This window comes from Lonchura striata, chromosome 3, assembly GCF_046129695.1.
Source record: "Lonchura striata isolate bLonStr1 chromosome 3, bLonStr1.mat, whole genome shotgun sequence".
Lineage (NCBI taxonomy): Eukaryota > Metazoa > Chordata > Aves > Passeriformes > Estrildidae > Lonchura > Lonchura striata.
In genome coordinates this window covers 98,530,451-98,554,075 of record NC_134605.1, presented here as the reverse complement: position 1 = coordinate 98,554,075, position 23,625 = coordinate 98,530,451, and the positions used below count along the sequence as shown (strand labels likewise).

General features: G+C 35.9%; 1 protein-coding gene across 2 annotated transcripts in view; it reads left to right on the top strand.

The window, feature by feature from the left end:
• The window catches only part of MBOAT2 (membrane bound glycerophospholipid O-acyltransferase 2), a 92,048-nt gene that overhangs the window by 628 nt on the left and 67,795 nt on the right, over positions 1 to 23,625 (top strand). The window contains exons 2-3 of one of the 2 annotated variants that reach the window (XM_021525441.2): positions 16,832 to 16,977; positions 20,446 to 20,523. The exons of the other annotated variant lie outside the window; for it this stretch is intronic. Of the exons in view, the coding sequence (XP_021381116.1) occupies positions 16,832 to 16,977; positions 20,446 to 20,523 (224 nt within the window). The remainder of the gene's footprint in view (positions 1 to 16,831; positions 16,978 to 20,445; positions 20,524 to 23,625) is intronic. 2 annotated transcript variants of the gene reach the window in all.

Here is a 23,625-nt window from a genome sequence, read left to right as displayed (position 1 = left end):
TTAAATAATGTGCGCCGCACACAATGCTGCTGGGAATTCGTATGTGCTTTGTAGGCAGAGCGTTTCTGTGGTATCTATTGTCCAAGTGGTATAAAAATTCCTGAAGGCTGTTAATCCTGGTATCTTCATGGAATATCAGAAGATTATAAAATAAGATTAGGAAACTGAGGTTTGCCGAGTTTAATCACTGAAGCTGGACCAGAATGTTTGTTTAAGGGGGAAGTGGTCTAGACCTCCAATCTACAGAATATTTATGTATTTAGGCATACTTAAGAAAAGTAATTGTCATATAAATTTTGTAGCTCTAAGGATTTTCATGCTAGGAATTTTTTTTTTTTAATGCTTCATTCATATATCTCTAAGTGAAATGCATCCAAGAAAACAGTCTGTGCTTCAGTAGAGGGGGACTTTGATGGCTTGTTTTTACAAAATGCACCTGATAAGTGAGAGAAGTAACTGGAAATGAGACACGGAGGAAGGAGCATGCCTAGTAAAAGTATTTTGGAAGTTACTGAGTTACACGTTCTTTTTTCTTCCCGGGTTCCCCAGCCACTTGTTTGAATGGAAGGATGGTTAAGGATATACACAAAAAAGTGCCATCTAGAAAACCGATGAAATAGGCAAGTTGAAATTGATCTTGCTGGGATGGAATAGATACTGTGCACCCCTTGCAATGATACCTGTGGCTGGGATCAATGGCAGTCTGTGGCTTGGTGCCTCACACCTGCAGGTGATAAACTGCTCTTGCCAGGTGCCATGTGGTTATTTCCATAAAATGTGCAGCTTCTATTGGATGCTGTAAAACATGTCAGATTTGACCATCTTTTTATGGCATGTTGGCGGTGTTTAATTTTATACTCCTAATAGTAGTCATAAATTTAATTGTTTATGACAGGGTGTGACTACTGCCAAAATTTTCTTAATACTGTGGGTACAACATTTTGATGATAATGGAGTTACTTTATATCAAAGCCTGGAAAACTTCCCTGTATTGAATGTTTTGCAACAGATGCTCCTCTAGGGCCGATAAGTTTTTATAAAGTAGTACACTTTGAGCTCTGTTGGAGCTTTTGGGAGTAATCACATTGGAGGGTGGCTAGGCATGTAATTTAGAAGGTTTGTTATAAGCAGCTGGAAGTCGGACATATGTTGTTTTTGGACATCAGTGGACTGTACATAATATAGGTCCAGTTCTGTATGAAGAGCAATGATTGTGAGGAGTATGAATGGAAGAGCTTCAAAATTTTGCTGGACTAAGGAGAACATATCTATAAAAAAACCTGATTTAAAAAAGGAAAGTTTTTTGCAATGTCAGCTTAAGATTCTATCTTGATAGTAAGTTTGTAATACAGAAAGAATGTGAATTGTGTTCAGTGTAATCAAATCAAAGGGAGTGAAGGAGATAATGAGGTCAGGGTAGAAAAAGAAAGTTCTGATACTCTTTGGTGCGTTTGCTCAGAGATTATGTGTGACATTTGGTGATACTATAAGCATATTCAGAATAAAAATGTAGCACTGCTTTGAAAAATTTTAGAAGAATGAAGGTTATTTGTTTAGTACATTGTTTCTACTACTTGCTCCAAATCTGTACTATGACTACAGTCATACCAATATAGCAGCTGCTTGAAATAGGCACTCTTGTATAATACCAGCACTCAGAACTGCTGGACATCAGTAGGGGGTTTTTTCTCCACTCAGTTTCAGTCTTGACCAGAAATAGATAGTAATCTTTATCCAAGATGTTGCTTAAATTGTGCTTTAGGTTTAAGCTATTGCTACCTAATTATCCTGCTAAGGCATATAACTCTTGAAGACAAACTGAGGTAGCATGTGTCTATGTTGCCTTACTCTCTGGTGTTCGAACAAATGAATGGAGAACCTTCCCTATTTGGCAGTGCATGGAAGTTGAAATTTAAGTTCAAGGTGAAATTGCTATCTTTAAGATTAATCAATCAGATCCACATCTCTGTGTGAGAGAAATTGATTACTTTTTTACTTAGTGCTTGGCAGAACTAGAGGCAGAGATTTGAGAATGGTGTTGGTTATGTGCTAGTTGGACATCAGTGCAATATGAAGGGTGAACTCCATCAGAGCCATTTGACACAGCAGTCTATGTGCCCAGCTGTGTTGCAAAAAAAAAATCTTTGTTGGTTTAACCATTTGCTAGACATTTTTTCTTGGAACTAGAGTACTAGGTAGCTAAAGGAAGGGAGAAGAACTTGTTTTGTGCTCCTGTGTGTATCCCCAGATACCTGTGTTAACCTTTCCTTTGGCTCTCATTTTGTCTTGCACCAAATTAACCTAAAAGGCTACTTGGAAAAGTTAATGTGTTCTTTATAAGATTCTTGGGCCAGTTTTTCTGCTATTTCCAGTCATTTGATGAAAGGGAAGATGCTCAGTGTCAGCAAAAACCTCGAGCAAACTTACCTTTCTTCTGTATTTTGTAGTAGGAAAAATATAAATCACTGCTTGGGATGAAAAGCCTCATAAAAATGGTTTCTTTTCACATATTGGAGAATGCAAATTGGCTGCTGAGGAAAGGATGCATTCTGTCAACAGCTGTGGCACATTAGGTCCTTAAAGTTAATGAATGAGTGAATAAATATTAATGTACCTCGTATTCCTTGTGTCTTCTCAGGGGACAGAAGGAATAAAGGTGGTCATGTCCTTCCCAACTTGGACTACTTCCCAAGAGAATTATGGGAAGGTTTACTATAAAATCTTGGCTGCTAGAGTATCACATGTAGCATAATGCATTGAGGTTGCAACTTGAATTATTTTATTGTAGTTACATCTGTCACCTAACTTTGTATTTTTCCTGTCTGTTCTCATGTAATATTTATGCCACTGCTTCTTTATTCTTTCTCTAAGGTGAAGCCTGACAAATATGTTGGACTTCGGTCTGTTTCCAATTCTGTTACTACTTGCTGATTTTCTGTTGACAAATGACTTATCTTGATGTGTCAGCTTACTTGTCATTAAATTGGAAAGATTTAAATTTGCTTTGACAGTGATTCTAGGAGAGCAAAGCTTTCTCTTTGGCTTTTTGGTCACTGTGGGGTTAGGGGAATACAGAGAATAATCATTGCTTTCACTGCTTCCACCAGAGGGAGCAAAAATTTTTATTAAAAATGTACAGAAATTGTAGGGGTTATTTCTGCCCTTAATTTGTTGTAGAAATTAATAATTTGCAGTAGAGGAATAGTTGAGCAGAGGAGATAGGAGACTGACTATGACAATAAGTGAACATCAACTTTTTATATGAGCTGTCTAAAAGATTGATCTTGAGATCCTGAAAAGTGGTCTGAACTTCAGTGATTATCTTCTAGATAAGAAAAGGAACAATGTGGCCCCAACTACTAGCAGTATAGATGTATGAGGATATGTAGACAGAATAAAGTGTCATGCTTATGATAATGCACTTGAATTAAACTCCAGGATGTAAAATTAGGAGTGTTTTTTCAACAGAAAAAAAAAAAAGTTCTGTGCTATTTCCACACTTTTCTTGTGTTTTTGTTTTTTTTTTTTTTTTTTTTTTTTTTTTCCACTCTGGTTTTAGCTTTTATTTGGTTAAGTTTGCTCATTTGGGTAGAATAAATACAATTTTCTATGTGAGTGCCATCAATCTCCAAAGAATCTAAACTGACTTTTTTATTAAGAATAGACATAAAAATCCAAGTCTTCCTGAACATGAATTGCATAAACCACGCAAACTTCATTCATTTAGTGATTCTAAGCCAGCTTGCTGTACCTTTGCATAATTTTCTGCATGCACTTCTTTGTGCAGAGAGTTATCCAAGTTGCTTTCCTCATGCCCTTAACACACTGGGTTCTACATAAAAGCACTGATGTATGTTAAGCCTGTGTTTCACCTTTAAGCCCTCAAGGAGAGTGGGCAGGAAATTTTTTTTCCTTGTATATATCTATGAAATATTTATTTCTTACATGCATACGACGCAAGAAAGCTATTTAGCGGGTTTTTTCTTTTTTTGATGCTTTGGAGGTGAGCACAGCTTTAGTTTGGGAAAAGGCAAGGCTTGTAGGCAGAGTAGGGAATTTTGCTGAGAAGCATTATGTGTCTTATTTTCCTGCAGGGTACATCTGAGTATGTCTTCTAGTTAGATCTGTTATTTCATAAAATTTTGAGCATTAGTAGTGTCTTATCATCCCTTGTTTTCTGCCAAGGCAGCATAAAGTAGCCTCCTGAGGGCTGAAATGTTTTAGTCTGATAAAAACCTTTTTGTCTAAACATGGAATGGATATCAAAATACTTGTCCTGTATAACTGTCCAGAATTTAGATGGCCTAACATTTGACTGAAGCATTATCAAACTAGAAAAATGAATGAAGTGAAGAGTATTCCAGATTTCCTTCTTTCAACATTGATTCTTAGACCCTTGTCTAAGGGTCTGGTTGTGGAACCTTAGCAGTTTGTTGCTGATTTTTCAGATAAGACCCAGGAAATCTATAAGTAGCAGCTGTGAGTAAAATTATCATTCATGGGTGTGTAAAATGCAAACACTGAAGGCAAGGGAGTAGTAGGATAAACAAATTGTGCCCCTACTTTGCCCTGTACTTTTCCTTATGTGCTGCTAGCAACAGTCAGGAGAATGAAGGGTGGATGGCAAAGCATGATCTTCTATGATGATAGATAGAGATTGTAGTGGGTGAAAAAAAAGATGGAAATAAAGTTCTGTTCTTCATTCTGTATGTGCCGTTCTCAGTGATGTTTTGAATTGTTTGGATTTGCTAGCCAAGTTTTTAGTAGTTTCTTAACCTCCTTTTGAGCTCTTGGAAGGGAGGGAATGTATCATCAGGAGGGTCCTGTACGGTGACACCTTTCCCAGGTTTTACTGTTAGTGATTTGGTGTTGACTTACTCAACAAACAATAAGTAAAGACTTAACTCTGAAAGGAAAAATACATAGAGAAGGATGAAATGGTTGGGATAAGAGGAAAAATTGACAAGAGAAAGTGCCTGTCTTGAAGGAAGAGGTGAAATCTGTCATGAACAGAGTTGGAGAAGAAAGCAAACACTGGGTTATAGTATTAGAAAAGATGGGCCATTTATGAAGTGATAGATTTAGCACAAGAAGAAAATAAATCCATGTTATTCAGGTTCATGAATATTGTTGTGAGGATGTAAATTACTGATCTGCTCTAACTCTTTAATATTTTCAGAAGCAGCAGTGAATTTTGTTCTCTTGCATGCTTTAATAGGATTTGTTTCCTTCAGTTTTTTGTAAAGCAGTGGAAAAACTCAAATATAGTTATATCTAAGGTTTCTACAGTAAACCTTTCAACTAAATCCTCTTCACCTGAATAGCTTATAGTTACCTTCATTGTTTTGTCTCATTCTTTTCACACCTTATGCAAGTTGTTGAGGTTGTATATGACACTACAACACATTTCTGAATACAAAATGGGGTACAGGAGTTGCAATAAAATCCTGCAGTTCTGGAATGTTGAAAAGAAATAGTGGGGTGCTCAAAGAGCAATCAACAAAAAAGATTAAGCCATGAGAAAGATAGAGAGTCCATTTTTACTGAGTGCATGGTTACCACTGTGTTGCTTTCTGTTTCTGAAGGATTTCTGCTGCAAATCTCTTGTACCACAGCTATGTTGATCTTTTCTCTCTGTGGGCCTTTTCTTGAGTACTGTGCTGACTTTAAGCAAGAGTTCTGAAAAAGCAATAGAACTGAAATAGATGAGTCATCTTTATCGTTCAGTGGACCTGACATTTGTTGACTTTTTCACTCCTGTTTGCCCATTCTTGTGTTGACTTAATGAAGCACTCTGATACATCCTTTGGAGACTTGATTACAGAATACTTTCTTCACATTTATTATTTTGACTAATGTGCACTTTTCCTGGGTAACATGTGCCCATTTTTTTTTCCTTGTTCTTCTTGAACTAGGGAGTCTAGACTGGAGTTTTATTTTCTCCTGAAAAGTGAGAAGCCAAGTGAAAACCTGCTTGCTTGATGTGTACATCTTCACAGTATTTTTGTTACAAAGAAATTGATGTAGCTCTTCAATATGGATATATAATTTTCCTTCTTTCCTTTTGGAAGTATTTTAGATTCAACATCTGTTGAATCAACATTGCTAGTCTTTTAGCACTTAAGTGAACAGATCTGTTTGAGAATTTCAATTTGTCTGGAAATTTAGAGAAATACTTGTTATGCCTATTAGTTTTAAGTGATCATTCTGGTAGCTAAGCCATCTTCTGCAAAGGAAAACTTCCATAGCCCTGATTTTTTATTCTAGACTAATATATCCAGAGGTGAAAAATCTATTTTGGTTTGGCCATAGTGTTGAGTTTTCTGTAGTTGGGATTTTGTGTTTCTTCTGTTTCCATTTAAAGTGACCTAAGCTGCAGAAGGTGTGCTTATTCTGAAATGTGGCTTTTGAGCATACTGGTTGTATTACTACAGTGGTATATTCTATATTGTAGTGCCACCTGTATGGAACATTCTTAAACTTTCTGACCTTTTGGTTGAGTAATGCTCTTGGTTCTACTGCTTTCTCTCAATTTTACATATATATATATATATATATGCACATATATATATATATATATATACACACATATATATATATACACACATATATAAAATCCCAATTGTTCAATTGACTAAACATGTCATTGAAAAATTGGACCAAAGGCCTAAAGTGAATTGGGTTTTATTCTTCATGGTGGAAAGGCTAGAAAGAATTTGAGGTCATCACAAATGTGCAGAATTTTAGAAGTTCAGTGATGGCTGAGATTTGTAGACAGTCTACCTGTAGAATACACTAGGAAATAATTTTCTGTAATGGAATTGAATGTAAGAGGACAGGTAAAATATTTTAATATAAAAGTATAATTCTAAATGTTACTAAAAATTATTAAAAATGGGGTTAATTTGAGAAGATGTAACATCTTTGTGCATTGCTTGTGTGGCGTGCTGCATACTGCAGATACTTAAAGGGCTGCTGTTGTGGTGCTTGGAGATGAGGCTTGGCTGATCTCATGGGAATGATTCCTGAATTGGGGAAAGCAGTAAGATAATGGACATGGAGGAATACAGACTGTGTTGGATAGTAATTCGTTCAAGGCAGAGTGTAATGAAGCCCTCTCCTATTTTTTTTTTTCCTTCCCACAGAGAGCGCTAAGAAGCTGACATTTTAAAGATGGGGAATATTTGTTCTACTTGTCAAATGAAATGACTATTGTAATTACCAGATTTTGCTTGCTATATGGATAAGAGACTTAACTTTTGGTGTCTATTGCTTATTTTAAGATGTATTTCAGTTTCTCACATCCTAGGAGAATATAATTGTAGTGAAGTAAGATCTGAATTGATAAAATGTCTGTTTCTGGTTGCATTTGAGAAAGATACCTCCACAGATGTTGGTTGTTTTGCTTTATTTTTAAATGCCTAGGAAACTAAGTAGCTTGTGAAGTTTTTGAAAAATTTCAGACACTGTAGTGGTTCTCTGGGCTTTCAAATAAAAACTTTTCATTCAAATACGCATTTGAATACCCTGTATTTATAGAGGACAGTGAATAGAAATTTTCAGTTCCCCTGGAGTTGCTAGATGGAGCTTAAAGATTAACTAACAACAAAAGGACAGAAGAATGTAAAAGTATGCACACAGGATGATGAACATAGCTGGAACTATTGGATAAACAGATAATGAGGAATATAGTGGATTTTTGGACAAAGTTCTATCTCAAGAAGTAACAGCTCATTCCCAAAAAAAAGTTCAAGGAAAGGTCATCTCTAATATTGAGGCACTTAAGGAGTATGACCACTGGAGACCCCTTTAGACAACCCTCTAGGACCATAAAAGCACCTCCAATAGGAGACAAATGCATGCAAATTAGATCTATGAAAAATGATGTTTATGTATTAGCTAGGAAGTGCACTGTAATGAATATGTATGATCATGATGGAATAAATATGCTGTTGTAAAGTTTCACTCATTTGATTAGAGAAGATATCCTCTGAAAGTGTCCAGCACTGTAATAAAGACTGCTTTCTAATACTTCAAATTGTGTTATTTTCCAGCTGATTTTGTAATCAGTGTACTGCTACAGTGTACAAGAGTAGAGATTTTGAGTTCATCTCATTATGTGCATGTACACTGTGAATGTGTGATAAAACCCCATGGTTTTAAAATCACAGTAACTGAGTTGGTCTTTGTTTGGATCTGTGTTTTGCCAACATAATGCCAGGCTGTGGTGTTTTGATGTTGTAAACTCTTTTTCCCTGGTAGTCTGATATCTACAATCCTTAACTGGCCAAACCAGTTTTTGCTTAACAGAAGCAAGTGGTTTAGGTCCTTATTGTTTCTAAATAGACAAGAAAACAAAACACACAAACAAAAAACCCAAGCCAGCATTCTTAGTCTGATTTCACCTTTTAATCAAACTTGCATCCTAGATTGTGGGTATTCCTGTGAATAAATAGCTTTTTTTGACAGCTCATGACCTATAATGGTGCATTCTTACGAGCCCATCAGAGAAAACACCCTTCAGCCAATATCTTCCTATCCTTAATGAATTTGTTTTGGTTGTTTTCACTATAAAATGTATATTGGTGTTTCATTTTACATCTTTAGTCATAGAGTTTATTTTAGAGTAATTCTGAGTAATGATTAAGTAAGCCTTCTTTGAAAAAGCTTATTGGATTTGATGCTCATTTATTGCACAAACCAGATTACTATTGCCTCCATGTTATTCATGATGTACTTCGCTCTCTGTAGCATACTTAAGAATTGCAAACTGGAAACCGGGAGTTAATACTGGAAATAGAAATACTATTACTAACCTATGTCACAACTGGATTTAATGTTTTGGACTGAAATGAATTTGGAAAGAAAATGTTTAGGAGCTTACATTAACTCTTTTCATCTGCCAATAAATTAATGGGAAGATGAAGTGTATGTGTCCAATATTAAAAAGCATTTGCCGGTGATGTTGACTAGCAAAAATGGTTAGAGCATGCACTTCAAGGAAGTGGCTGGTATTAGAGGGCTGTGCTTGGAGTTTTCATCTGAATAAGGGTCCCTTCACACTGGATGTTGTATGAATTTTCAGTAGTATAGTCTGCTACAAAGAACATCGTGCCTTAATACAAACATCTCCCATGATGGTATGATTTCAAAATAATCACTGCTGCTTATCCTCCATTTCTTCACATTTCACCCACGAAGCAAGGTTGAAACTTCAAAGCAGGAGTGTTAATTAGTTATATTTTCATCATGTAAGGCAGAGTATTAATTGAATAAAATACACTGATAAAATACATTTGAAAGCATTTTTGCAAGATTTATGATGCTTTCAGTTGAAAGAGAAATCTTGTTTCTTCCTATCATTCAGAGAAGAAAGGTTCTTTAACTACTCTGAAGTATCTGTCAACTTTATCAAATACCCATGGCAGTATCTCTGAACTCGTCTTCCTGACATTTCCCAATAAATTGAAGAAAATTACCAAGTGGTTTGATTTTGAGCCTTGTAATGGAATTGCTTTTTTCAGCTTTACTGTGGAAAATGTAATTTCCTTTTTTCCCCCCTTTAATATTAGTGCTGCAACTTTGAGGCAGTAGTTGGAAAATTGACATTGGTTTCAAGTAAGTCATTCTCACTTTCAGTTCTTAGCTGTCTGGCATTAAGTAATTATTCGACAATTGTACAAGTTGTTTTTATACTTGAAAAAGGTTAGAAATTGGACAGAAGAATATCCACCAATACTGCTGTCTGGTTGCTGTGGAGAAACATTAACTCCCTTGTATGTTATAACCAACTTTTTGTGAACTCTTGTAGATGTTTTTCATTCCTCAGCTCATTGTTTTTGTGGGAAAGGAAAATAGTTTTGACTTAACTTGGAGCAGGAACAAGAAAATAATGCTTAAGGAACAAGGCACAACTGATGCTTCATTAATTGTGGTAAAGTTTGGCAATTTTTGACAAGTATGTGTTAACGAATATCATGTGTGAAGAGGTTTGTGTTTAAAACGTTACTGCTCAAGTGGCCCTACAGATTTAGAATAAACATTAAAGCCGTGGTTTTAAGGTCTTTGTAAGCTGTATGTACATTATTCTGTCTTGATCTCCTAGCTCTTGCAGGAGCTCATTTTAAAGTGGTTTTGTAGTTCATATTCTATTTCTTTTCATAAAAAGTCTATTTTTCCTCTAAATGTCATAGATATTGAAAAGAAGAGCAAAAGGCTGGAGAAGAGTCATGCTGCATAGTGTACCTTGCTCATTGGCCCTGTCAGGCACAGGAGGAAGCAGAGGAAAGAACTTTGTCTGTGGTAGGATGGAGGGCCAAAAATTACTATAGAGGGAGACAAGAAATGCTGTTATCTCACACCTCAGAAAAACTGAATTCCAGGGGGAAAATGTACCATGGTGTGGCTAAGAGGGGTACTCCTAAATCTCTATCTGCAGAATTGCTGTATCCACAGGTTCTTGAATGTTGTATGTAGAGCATCTTAAACTTGTTATTTTAGGCTCTGTGCATGATCAGGTAGGCTTCAGTGCTTCTGCTTCTATCTGGGTAATCTTTCTTCAGAGCCTAATTCATCAGCAATAAAAACAGAAGTGTCTTCTTATTTTTCTTCAGGAATAACTTAGGAAAAATGCACTAAAGAACAAACAGACAAAAATCCACAGAAAAACACAAACCCCCAAACAGAACCCTCACATCATCTTGAATTTATTTGAAGCGTTGTATTGAGGCCACAGGCATTCACTGCATTTTAAAGGTTTGAATACTTCTTTTTCTTCTTTTTAGAGAAAATTTGTTAAAAATGAGAAAATAGAGATGCACCAAGATAAGGTAACTTGCAAAGAGTTTGTGTGGGTTGTTGGCAGGAAGAATAAAATGCAACATTCCTGGGTCATGTTTGGTGCTTCACCTGCTAAACCACCGTTTCTCTTGTGAAGTACTTTGTTGTAAATGTTGTTCTTTGGGTGTCTCTCAGTACCTTGCTATAGCTGGTAAGCAAAACTTCGTGTCATCGTGTTGCTGCCTTTCAGTGGATTATTAGTAGGCTGCACAGTATGGGTGTGTATGATTAACTTGTGCCATCCAGTTAGGAATTATCTGTATCAATAAAATTCCCTCTCTGCTTTGGCTGCTTTTCTGAATGAGGCAAATGCCTTCTGTGCTGTGAAGTAGCAGGAGTCTGGAGGCCTTGACTGCAGCAATTGGCTTTTGATAAATAAAATATATTAAAATATAGCTGATATGAAGAGGAAGTTTAGCCTAAAATCTGAATTAGTAGATAAAATTAGCATGTGTTAAAGTTAGTTATGTAGAAGAAATAATTTTTTCTTCTGTATTTCATTTTAATGTGGACTTAAATTTCTTTAACGATTTATTAAAAGTGCTGTGTTGTAAAGTTGGAGAATTCCAGGTCTTCAAATCCAGTGTTATCCTAGAATTTCCTCTTGATGCTGAAAGTCCTTGTGACGGTGACCTTTTTCTTTTTTTTTTTTCCTTTATGTTATGAATTGATTGCTTAAATATTTTTTCCTTAGCAATAACTTTGTTTTTACAAAAGCATGGCATAAATTAAATTTCATTCTTTCAAAAACTAAAATAAATGTCCTTAAAAGTTACATACTTTCTGTTGACCTTTGCATAGATTGTGCAAATGGAGAACTTCTTATGTAGATAGCTTAATGCAGTTAACAATATAGTGGATTTGTACTTTGTGTAGCTACTCCAAATATTGAAACTGTGAATTTGTGTTCATGTTTTACTATTTCATTTGGCATGAGTTGTGCCTGTGAACTGCAGTGGTTGTATGACTAGTTTTGAACCAAAATAGTGGATTTAATTTTGAAACTGCTAGGCTACACACAGCAGGATCTGTAATAGCTTAGTATGTGTAACACACACATCATCCATTTCTGAATAACTAGTTGCATGTTTTTATTCTTATGTGCACATAACTTTCCATTACACATTGCTCTCTCTAAGATTTTGAGGTGTTATTCTAATTGGCCAAGCTGTTGATATCCTGTACATGAGGAGGAATAAAAAATTCTGTATGTTTTCTCATACATGTGCTACATTGTAACTGCTCAGGGTGAAACTTGGCATTCTAAGTCAAGATATTTTTTTCGCCCATGACAACTCAGCTTTAAATAGATCTTGGTTAGGTTTTTTTAATATTCTGTAAAATTGAAGCTGCTTATTGGAACAAGTTTTATGACCTCATGGAGGGATATTTAAATTATGTTTGAAGCATGCATTGTACAGCTTTAGGGGACGTGTTGTCTTTGTTCTTTGTGGGTGTTCTGCTCACATCTGACCAAGTCATATGGTATTTAGAAAGTTGTTTTGCCCATACTCACAATATTATAAGAGCTTGACATAAGCTTTCAAAAGGTACACAAGTATACTATTCCCAATTGTTGAAGTTTGTATATGTAACATTTGCCAACAAAATCTCTGCTTGGCTGAGTGCCTGGTTTTCATAGAAGCTTTCAAGGTGGTGATGTCCAGCTCTGCCCTTGTTCCTGCTCATTTGCTGTCTGTTCCTTTTGTCTCCTAGACAGCCAGATAATTTTTGTCACCCTTTCAAGGCGAGCTGTGTATGTGAAGGCAAGTTCTTCATCTGTCTCATTGTGTGGATACAATGAAGCTGTCTGTCAATTCCACACTGCTTAGCATGGTTTAAGATGAGAGATTCAAGTTAGGAAAAGGCTGAAAATTAAATTTTGGCATTGTTTACTAAGCCAAATAGCGCAGTACAGAAAGAAGTGTTTCTGTGGGATGAAGTGGTTGGCCTTGAGGATCCAACATGGGTGCTGTAGTAATTAATTTTGGGAAATACTGCTTTTACCTAGGTTAGTCCATGGGCTAAATGTTCACTTACATTTGGAACAGATATTCTAGTTCAGTTTAGTTTAAAAAAAATCAGGTTTCTGAAAATGGTGTATCCAGACACCATTGCACAGAACTTGCAAAGCACATGAAGTGCAGATAACTGGGAGGCTTCAGGGGCTGCCTCTGATCTGAACTAAGCCGCTGTGGAGATGCATGAATTTTCTCACTGCTGGAGTTGGAAGTGCAGGCACTGGAATTTAGGAGCCCACAGAGTCTGTTTCTCATTCTACTTCCTGTAGTATTGGCTAGGGATGAAATTTCTTTCCCTGTGGAAGTGAGTACAAGTGGTAGAAGTGAGTGCTGTGGACTGAAAGCTACAGCTAAGTTTTGATTTTTGTTGTAGAAATTCTGTGTTTTCTTTTAAAATGTAAGTAGTCAAGTATTCAAGATATTTACCAAGTGAATATATAACCGGTGATAGCAGATGCTCGAAAGTCAGAATCACTGTCAGATGATGATTACCTCTGTGACTCTAACACTGCCCAGCAGTGCTCACGAACTCTTCCATATGGGCTCCTTTATTTGGAAGGCAAATCACTAGTAAACCAGAGGGTTTTTGTGAACTGGAGAAAAATAGGGAAAAAAATAGATTGTAGTGATGACTTTAAATTTTGCTTGCATTTTGAGATACTTTGGGCCTGATTTATAGGCATTCTGGATAATCAGAATAACAGCTGAATTTATATTTTCAAAGCACAGTTGCAGTTAAAGTTCTGTTAAAAATATGGACTGAAAAACTAGGCACTGAGAATCTGAAATAGAACAACCGAGGTTAGTGGGCATTTATTTTACCCTTGGGGCTTTCATAATGTTTTTTCGTAGTGTTTCCTCATTTACCTTTAGAACAGGAATACTGATCTTATGAAATTATTGCAAAGTTTGCATTTGTTGTATATAGTCTTACCATGTTATGGGCAGAGCTGCATAAAATGTAAAGTTTTTATATTCAGTGTAGAATGCAGATGGTAAGCATTTAATGGGTCACAGGATGAGGGCAAAAACTGGGCAATTGTCCATTTGCTGAATGAATCAGAAATACTACTGAAGAAAACAGAATAAAGCAGCAGAAAGAATACAGTCAGAAGTAGGTATGTATAAAGGTTAAACTCAGGTTGCATGGCTTTCAAACCTTAACTGCTTCATAGCTTGGTTTTACAAATATGTATTTAAAGCTTTGGGGCGTTACAAGCTCTGCAGAACTCTTGATGCTTTGTAATCTGCACTTTGGTGCACTGAGACAAGGATAAGAATACGATTGGTAAGCATAGAGTAGAAATGCGTGGTGGTGTGTAACTATTGTGGTGATGCCTTAGATTTCCAAGTATTGTATATGTTTGTGCCCTTTTTGGGAAGAACACTTGAAAAATACCCACTGGCAGTTTTGGATTCATTTGTGAGGAAGGCTTTTGGAAAAGATTTGTGCTGCTTGGGTCACTTAGTTTTGTGTTTGAAAAAGTGACATAATATATTCGCATCCGTGGAAGTTGGCTTTTGGGGTTGATCTTAAGGTATGTTATCCTGCATTTTATTGGTGTTCTCAAAATATTCTTCTTGGGGAAGGTGTTCTGGTTTGGTTTTTTTTTAATGGGGTTTTGTTTGTTTTTTTTTTTTAATTAATGGAATACTGTTTTTCAGATACAGATTTGATCATTAGAGTAAGTAGCTAAACAAAGAGCAAGTGCCCAAGAAAGGTACCCCTTTTTCACTCTCTACTGCTGAATCCTTTCTCAGGTTTGCTTTTTGTGTGTTGTGTGAGGATTTTGCACATTCCTAAACTTGAATGCTCATCCTGAATTGTGAGATTCGAGGTTTGTTTTGTTAAGTGTCTCCTCCTATAGAGTCGATGATACAGGCCAGAAATGTCAAGCACTTCAACCCTTTTGGTAGTAGTAGGAGCCAGATGATGACTTTTCTTTTTCCCTGGGTCTTGCTAGCTTGCTTTTAGTGCTAATCTGAAAAATAAGGACACCATGTGATACCAGTTGGTAAATTATCTATATTGCAGTCAAAGCACTAATGTCTGGGAATTCAGACGTTAAAACTAGCTTGTGTGTCCATTTCAGGACAGGTATTCATGCTCATTTCTTCCCTCTGTCTCTTTAACTCAACTTTACTAGGTATCTAAATGTGCAACCTTATCTGTCTCCTTCCCCTTCTAGGCGTTGAGCATGTGAGTTCTTTGGGCAGAAATATGCTTTGTGGGTTATATAGTATAATTTCTGTAACAAGTATTCATACAAATGTTGATACTGAATTAATAATAATTTTTTGTTTTAATTTTTTCCTTACTCTTTTTTCTAAAACATTATCAGTTTGTTTCCCTTTCAATGGTTCACTTGACTGTTTTGTATGAAACTTTTCCACAAAATCCATAGAATCATCTTGAGTAATAAACTTTGCTTTATTTCTTTCGCATCATTGCTTATAAAGAAAACAGGTCAAGTTATGCCCTGAAAGAATATCTCCTCATTTATTTAGGATTTTTCAAATACTGTTAAAAGCATAATAGAAATGTGGTAGTAAGAGAACGGATGGAAAAGTGTATGTGACAGTTTAAGGGACAATTAAATTTAGGAAACTGTGCCTATTATAAAAAGGACAGCCCTGCCTTTCGAGTCTCTTTCCCTGCTAGCACTTAATGTTTTAACTTGGTGTTACAGGTTTTGGAGTGGTTCAGTTGTTACAAGAATGAGTGTTCTGTAGTTGTTGTTTTAATTACTACTTTAAAAATGGCCATGTTTGCGTACTCTGACCTTTACCTGTTATGGCCTGAAACTTGGTTGAAAAGTGATAAAGGAATGGACAAGCTGAATTATGGTACTGCAATTGTGCACTGTGTTGCTGCAAACATCAATATTAGGCTTGCTGTCATGAACATAAAAATATTCTTGTCATTTTGCTCTGTGGTATTAAGATTTAAGTATGTATTTCAGCTAAGTGCCATCAAAGTCTAAAACACATTGTGCAGAGGACCAGTGAAGCATGCAGGATGTACAAGTTTCTTTTATTGAAGTGCTTAGGACCTGAAGCACTGGTTCCCAAGCTGTTGCTTGTGATGACTTGGGATACCACTATTAGACATGGAAAATTGTTAGGCAGTTTTCTATGTGAGTAAAAAATAAAATCTATGAGCTGAGAAATGTTACTTTCTAAATAAACTAATTCATCCAGCTTTTTTGTAGCTTAACTACTACTTTTGGTAGTGGTTGCTGTATTTGAGGAATTTCTTTCTTTATTTTGCCCTTACTGTTATGGTTTTTTTCAGGCCATAATCAGAACAATTCTTTCTACTCACTGATTTAGTTTTATTAAATTCTGCTTTTGCTTTCAGTGTCCTAATGTCTTTAAATATTTAATATACAAGAAATTTTCTATCTTCTAGAATAAATGGCCTGGAGGGAGGAAGAATTTCTGAAAGTATCCTACTTGAATGTACAAGAAGAAAATGCAGTGTGCAACCAAGCTGTTTATCTGATTACATAGCACTGAAATGCACTTCATTGAGCCCTGCTTCTGCACAGGCTACTGAAGTGATCTGTCAGTGACTTTTGGAGCTGATCTATTACTTCAAGTCCTGCTCACTTAAAAAAACAAATAAAACTACAGCTCAGAAATTGACATTACTGGGAGAGTAGAGGTGATTTAATGGTTGATAGTGGTTTGGTATTCAGAAAATCTACAGCAAAAGACATAATTTTCTTTTCTTGTTTTATGCACATAGTGCCTTGTGTTTGATGCATCTTTTCCTCTGAGCTGCTCAGGGGAGCGCTGGTTTGTGCTTTGGCCAGGGAGGTTCTCATGGGAGAAGTTCTTAGACATGCTGTGGTGAAAACCATTGCAAAGCTACAGCTTCTGCAAATTGCTAAAAATGTGTAGATATTTCTGTTAATTTTTAATGCACACTTGTGTGAGTTCTTCTGTCTTTTCTTTTTTTTATGCAGGTCAACTTTGTAGTGTGCCAACTGTTTGCCTTGCTTGCAGCTATTTGGTTTCGAACATACCTTCATTCAAGCAAAACTAGCCCATTTATAAGACATGTTGTTGCAACACTCTTGGGCCTTTATCTTGCACTTTTTTGTTTTGGATGGTAAGTTGCACTTAAATTCATTTTTCAGGAACTTGTAAATTTTTATTTTTGTGTTATGAAAAACATTATTGCCTAATTCTGTTGGGGTTCTTAGCTGCTGCAAATGTACAGAATTCAGCTTAAATATTCTGATGAGGTGCATAAATTTTGAAAGATCATCTGTTTGCGAACTGGTTTGCGAATTGGCTGCCTGTGGTTTTGGGATGATGAAGCAGGTGCAGTTTGTTTAACTTCTACAGCTTTTTTTTCCTGTAAACTTGCTGGAGAAGCATTCTCTTGAGGCACAGCACAGATGCAGTGACTAAGATAATTCCCCGTAAATACTCATGGCATGAGATAACTCGGTCTCTTTTTCTGAATATTGAATATAATATGACTTTTTTTTTAGGAAGAATTGCTGGAACTGTGAAGTATATCTAGTGACACTCCTAGTAGTGTAAAACACCTGGAAAAGAGCTGGCTTTGACTTCAGACTGTTTAATGGCTTTTTTTTTTTTTCTTCTTAATGATTTGGAGGGAAGATGTGATTGCTTTTCAAACATATTTTGTGTGACTGCTGTTTTCATATCTTGATCTTTTCATAATGTAGCAAGAGAGAATGTTAGTAAACTTAGAAAAGGGTATGCATTTAGTTTGGTGAATGTTTTTCTTCAAAAAAATAGCTTACTAAATGTCTCTCATCTTCCCAAGATGGTGTGAATGCCAGTTTCATTTAATTGGATTGTAAACAAGGTGCTTACTTAGCTTCAAGTGTATAAGACTTATTTATGCTGACTGTTACAGAGTATTACTGAACTAGGGGGAAGTCATCAAGCTGTTGTGCAGGTGGGAAGCTCCACATGTGTGTGCCCATGCAGAGTGTGTTGGCCTCTACGTTGGCATGTTGCGGAGATCTCCCAGCATTAATTGATATATATTGTTTTTAAATTTTAGGAAAGGAAATCAGTAGCCTTTATTCTTTAGATTTACATGCATGATTTAATTTTCTATAAAACTCTAGTATGCCAGTCCATATCTTAAACATGTGGCCATGGTATTCTGCTTTGAGAGAACAATCTGATTGCAAAGACTTCCAGTCATAGCACCACAGACAAAGAGGAGGATTTGGGAAATAGGAGGTACTATGTGAGGATTTTTTTGAGAGCTGTGTAAGCTTAGAAGCACATTCTGTTTCCATTGCTTTAGAGAAGCAGAAATCATTAATTGTAACTTGTAATTAGAAAGGGCTAGTAATATATTCACATATGAATTTTGGGTATGAGAGATTTTGGAAAGAAACAACCTCTACTCCCAACAGACATAAATAAAATTTTGTGGGAAACTTCTCACTGGCAATATGCCCTGGAAAAAAAAAAAGATGTAGTAGAAACCACATTATTCTAGTTTGCTTTGGATCATACTTGAATCTGTTATATTAGCAATTAATTTCTATTTTGCAGTTATGGAGCTAAAAACTACTTAAAAATGATGAAAACATAATTTGAGACCTTGAAAGTACACATTCTTTAAAAATTGGTACTTCTGCCAGTGCTTTTTTCTTTTTGTTAAGCACATGTTATACAAGCAGGATTTTGATGGTTTTGGTTTTTTTTTTTTTTGTTACTCCTTTTCAAGAAATCAAGTATGCATGCAGGTTACAAGCCCCTGGTATATCTTCAGTGACTCGTGGATTGTGCTATTACTTTTCATATAAAGAAATGACATAGCACAATCCATGACACATATGTAACAAGAGAGAAACTGTTACTATTATACAGTGTTACTAGTAAATGTAGTAACTTGTAGATAAAATCATGCCAATTTAAATGTGGGAAGTAGTTTGTAATCTGCACCCTTTTAAGGGCATTTTGAAGTAGTTATGTTGTCATCTTCAAGTGTGTTAGTTTTCAGTCACTTTTGTAATACTTGTGATGGTGATAGAGGAAAGGAAGAGAAGCACTAATAGCATAAAAGGCCCAGAATATGTACCCTTTGTATTTAGTTAAAAATCACTATTCTCTGTATTATCTCAATATATACCTTTGAATGTTTGAATCAAGGAACATATTGCTATTGTTAACAGCTCTGAAAGAAATTTTTTCAGTGACTGTAATCCTGGTATGGTACTCCTTGTCAGTCCACACTCTCTTAGGCTTTGATACCTTAGTCTCCTTTCTCTGTATAAGAACAAACCTCTTAAGTTTTTGTCATTTTACTAATGCCTGTCTTTGCTATACAATATTGCTAATACTTGGCAGATAAGAAAAGCAAGTAAATACTTTTTACATTGACAATTACTACATTAAAATGCACACTTGAATTTTACGTAGTCCTATCCTAAATGAGACTTAATTAGGAGTGAAGCATAGGAGCATGAGATTGGCTCTTCTGTAAAAGGTCAAGGTTTTTCAAGGTTAATTCATGTCCAAGTGACTTGTTTTGCCTCAGTTTCTCATGTGTGTGATGAAGAATTTTAGTTGGATAGAACTGGTTTTCTTGTTGAAAATCTTTGAAGTAATTTCCTTGTGAGTAGAGGAGATGGGGAAATAGGAAATTGTTGGTGATAAATTGAAAGTAAACAGCATCACTGTAGCAAAATAATAGCTGCTTTTTAGGCTGTTTTTTTTAATGGGAAAAAAATTTACAAATTAGATGAGTTGTGTCACTTGAGCATATGTACATGTGGTACTGAGGCACTTAAGGTACCAGAATGAAAGAAAAATCATGTTACTGAAGATCAGCTCTTTTCTCCATTCACTGGCACAGCTTACTGAAGTATAATTCCTTCAAAGAACAAAGCAAACCCCCAAAGCAAAGGTGTTGGAATAGCTGTGGTGGTAAACTGTGGAAAACAAACGAGGAGTTTAGAGTACCTTTGTGAAGTAAATCTGTGGCTTGTTGATGTGTAGGGCTTTTTTTTTTTTTTGGTGTGTGTGTTTTTTGTGACCAACATCACCTTCCATTTAAAAGTTCCTGACAACCTGGGACAAAGAGACTGGTTGGACACAGTCACTGTTTCTATTGAGTGGGAAATATTACAATATTGTGGGTACTAAGAAATTGTTAGCCCTATCTAAAATATCTATTGCTGTAAATAGGTAGAATGATGAATATGGAAATTAAACCACAAAACTTTCATGTTGTTTACAGTTATTTACTCAGGAAATAATGCCAGATGGGAGTATTAGAAGACATATTCTTTGTATGTTAAGAATTGGAAAAGAAACATTTGCAGTGTTCTCTACCGAGCTGGAGCATTCTAGCTAGGTGTCTAGTTTTTGTTCATTACTGCTCTCTGTGCCATGCTAACGGGAGAAGTTCTCAGCAGAAAGAAAGGTAGCAGGAAACCCAATTAGAATAAAAGGGGGTTTTTCTTTGGGAGCTGTGATGGCTTTAAACTTTGAACCTCTTTAATTTCACAATGAATGCATGCAGTTGATTGTCATTAAAGAAAATGCTATGAAGGTTTATTTTCTTTTTCCCCCCTAGGTATGCCTTACATTTTGTTATACAAAGTGGAATTTCCTATTATATCATGATCATAATAGGAGTGGAAAATATGCACAAGTAAGTTTCTATTCTAAAATTTATTTCATTTTGCCTTTAAAGAATGCTGCTGTTGAGAGTTTTTTTGTAATTGTGCATATATACCATAATTCTAATTGTATCATAACATTTCAGTATTTGAATTCTCTAACCATGGTTTTATTTTCAGGTGAGAAGATGGCTTATTTGGGAATTCTTGCCAGCTTTTTGAAATATTTAAAGCTCATTAAAATAATACCCCACTGAGACATATTTTGTGTTTACATATTCTTATTTTTTTTATCATTGCTTAATCTTATGTATTTCTGGGTGTTGACAAATGACAAATGTAGTTTGAAAACAGCCAATGCTAGTAGATGGAAGATGTCTGAGCAGAAGACAATTTGTGTGAGAAATTTCTCAAGGAACTAAGTCCTTATAATTCCTTTCTTTTTTATATCAATATGAATGCTGTCTTAGGTTTATGAAACAAATGTGGCATTATTTTAAGTTTGAATGCTTGATTATATTATCAGTGTCTGAATCTATATAGAAAAACACTTGTTTCTCTTTTTCAGTCCTTCTTAAAAGCAGGGAAGACATTTATTACTGTATGCATATGTTTTTCTATTCCAGTAGCCTAGAGATCAGAAACAAATTAGATTCCCACTGTGTTAATTTCTGCATAAATGTTTAGTAAAATTGAAAATCCTTGCTTGAATAGGTTTCTGAAGTATGTGAGCCTGTGAGAAAAATGCTGGTAGAAAAATCAAAGAGGAAAATTGCTTTACACAGAAAACACAAAGCCAGGGCAGCCTTAGTTCATGATCTTAACTATTAGAATACTCTGCTGAATTGTCCTGTGATAGTGAATGTAATTTTATTGTCTTTTAAAATATCCCGTATTAAGCTCTTATGTTCAAGATTTTCTTCAAAGCCTCATGTATTCAAACTACTATGGATGTGAAAGAACTTCATTGGTTGGATAGCTGGTTTATAGACAAACAGCTTCCTGATTACTGGTTGTTGTAAAGCAACTTGTTCATGTAAATTTCTCTTTAGACATTCAACAGTATAAGCTAGAACTTATGTTACTTAATATTCTAAAAGAAATTGTTAATGTGGTTAAATGCAGCAAAGGGAGGTGCCAGTCAGGAGCACTTTGGTCTTTACCATAACAAGGTACACAGGCTTCTCAAAAATGGAAATCCAGCAGTGGTTTACATTCCTAATAGCGTGAGACAGGTAGGCTGATTTCCTGCACTGTGGCAAGGGATCACTAATTCCTGGTCCTCCTAATTCATACCAGCTGGTTTAACTGTATGGCCTGATCTGCTGAGATGTTGGCTGTGTTATGCACAGCTGTTACTGCACAGCTGGGAGGGGAAACTGAGATTTGATTACAGAGCTTATATTGCTTTGTCACCATATGAATTAGTCTGACATTGGATAAAGCTAAAAAACTCTTCTTTCAGTGGAAGAGGAAGAAAATGTAGGAGTCATTTGTTACTTTAAATTGTGGACAATGTGTGGATGCTGTGTAGGAAGCTCCAGGAGTCACCTCTAGTAGGTGATACAGGCAAGATTACAAAAGGTTGCTCCCTCCACTGCTGGAGTATTCCAGAAGTGGTTATGTCTGTACCTAAATAATGCACCAGGTACACCTAATTTTCTGCCAGTAAAATACCACTTAGAGCTTTCTGTTTGGCACTCTGAATAGAAAACAATGTGAATTACTCCTCTCCCCACCTAAGTGTTTGTCTTTAGGCTATGGATGTGTCTCATGGAGCCCAGGGGAGATAGAAGGTTAAGTACTGTACAGCAGAGTGCAGCTGGTACCAGCTGGCCTCAGGACTGGAGAATGTCAATGTTTTAGTGGGGGGGGTGTGTACAACTAATCATAGTACTTGTGTATACCTGCATAGCCCCAGGTTTGGGATTTACTTTTTGTATTGTAGAGAGGGACTCATTCGCTGGCAGTCCTATTTAGAGGTTTTCTGCATTGTTCAGTGAGTATCTTAACCTTGGAGTCAAACTTCAAATACCTATATATGATGTAAATAAGGATTCAAGTGGATTTTGTATTGGAGAAAAGCACTTATGTTTTGTAGAAAGCATATTAATCTATTATCTAAATTTATTCACTGACCTAAGTTTCTTTTCCCTGCCCTGCTGGCTCTCCTGCAGATTTCTTGAGTGTATAGATAGGAAAAACATTATTGCTCTCCTTGCTGTTTTCTCTACCTGCTAACATAGCTCCTCAGGGTCTCCAGCCTCTCTAAAAAATTGCTTAAACAAGTAAGAGACAACTAAAATTTTAAATGCTATCAGTTCAGTTGTTGTGCACTGGTTGTACAAGCTTCCTTACTGCAAGGAGAGGTTTTAGATAAATTTTTGCCTTCTCCAAAGCACTTTACCTTTCATGTCTGCTATTCTGTGGTTCTGTTTGTTTTCATGGATGTAGAGTTCTTTGTACTGTTCCTATGCCCATGTATGTGAGCTGTTTGAACATGCTAATGGAAAGAGATATTTGAACTTGAGTAAACAAACTTTGGTTTTAACTGTCTGGTATCTGTGAAGAGGCTTCCTGGTCATACCTTTCTTGGAATTTTGGAATGTTAGGCTTCAATAAGTTCCCTTATGCTCCAAGCTAGAGCCAGGACTGAGGGAAAGGCTCTCCTTTGCCTTCACTCCTTACTGTGGGGTTGACAAACAATGGGAGATGTAGCAAAGGAGGTGTGGAGGAGATTTGATTGTTTTATCTAAAAAATCTCAGATTTGAGCCAAATCAGTATTGATCATCTTAGTAAACTAATGCCATTGGCATGAATATTGTGGCACATAATTTGTCAGTCAGGTGTTTAATAATTCTGAATGTCATGATTTTTCTGGGGCTTACCTAGAAATCAAACTTGTATTCTGAAGACTGTGAATGGAAACACTGACTAGTACCAGGCAGTGATTTTCTGTGTGCTGGAGATTTGGTGATTACAAAAATCACCATGTAAATGGATTGTAAATTATCTATCTTCAATTGCTTGAAAAATAAGCACTTGTTGAAGTTAACTGCTGTGTAGGAATTTCCTAGTAATCCTTGTGAATTTCTTCTAAAAGTATTTGCTCTAAGTAGCTTTTACAAGTTCA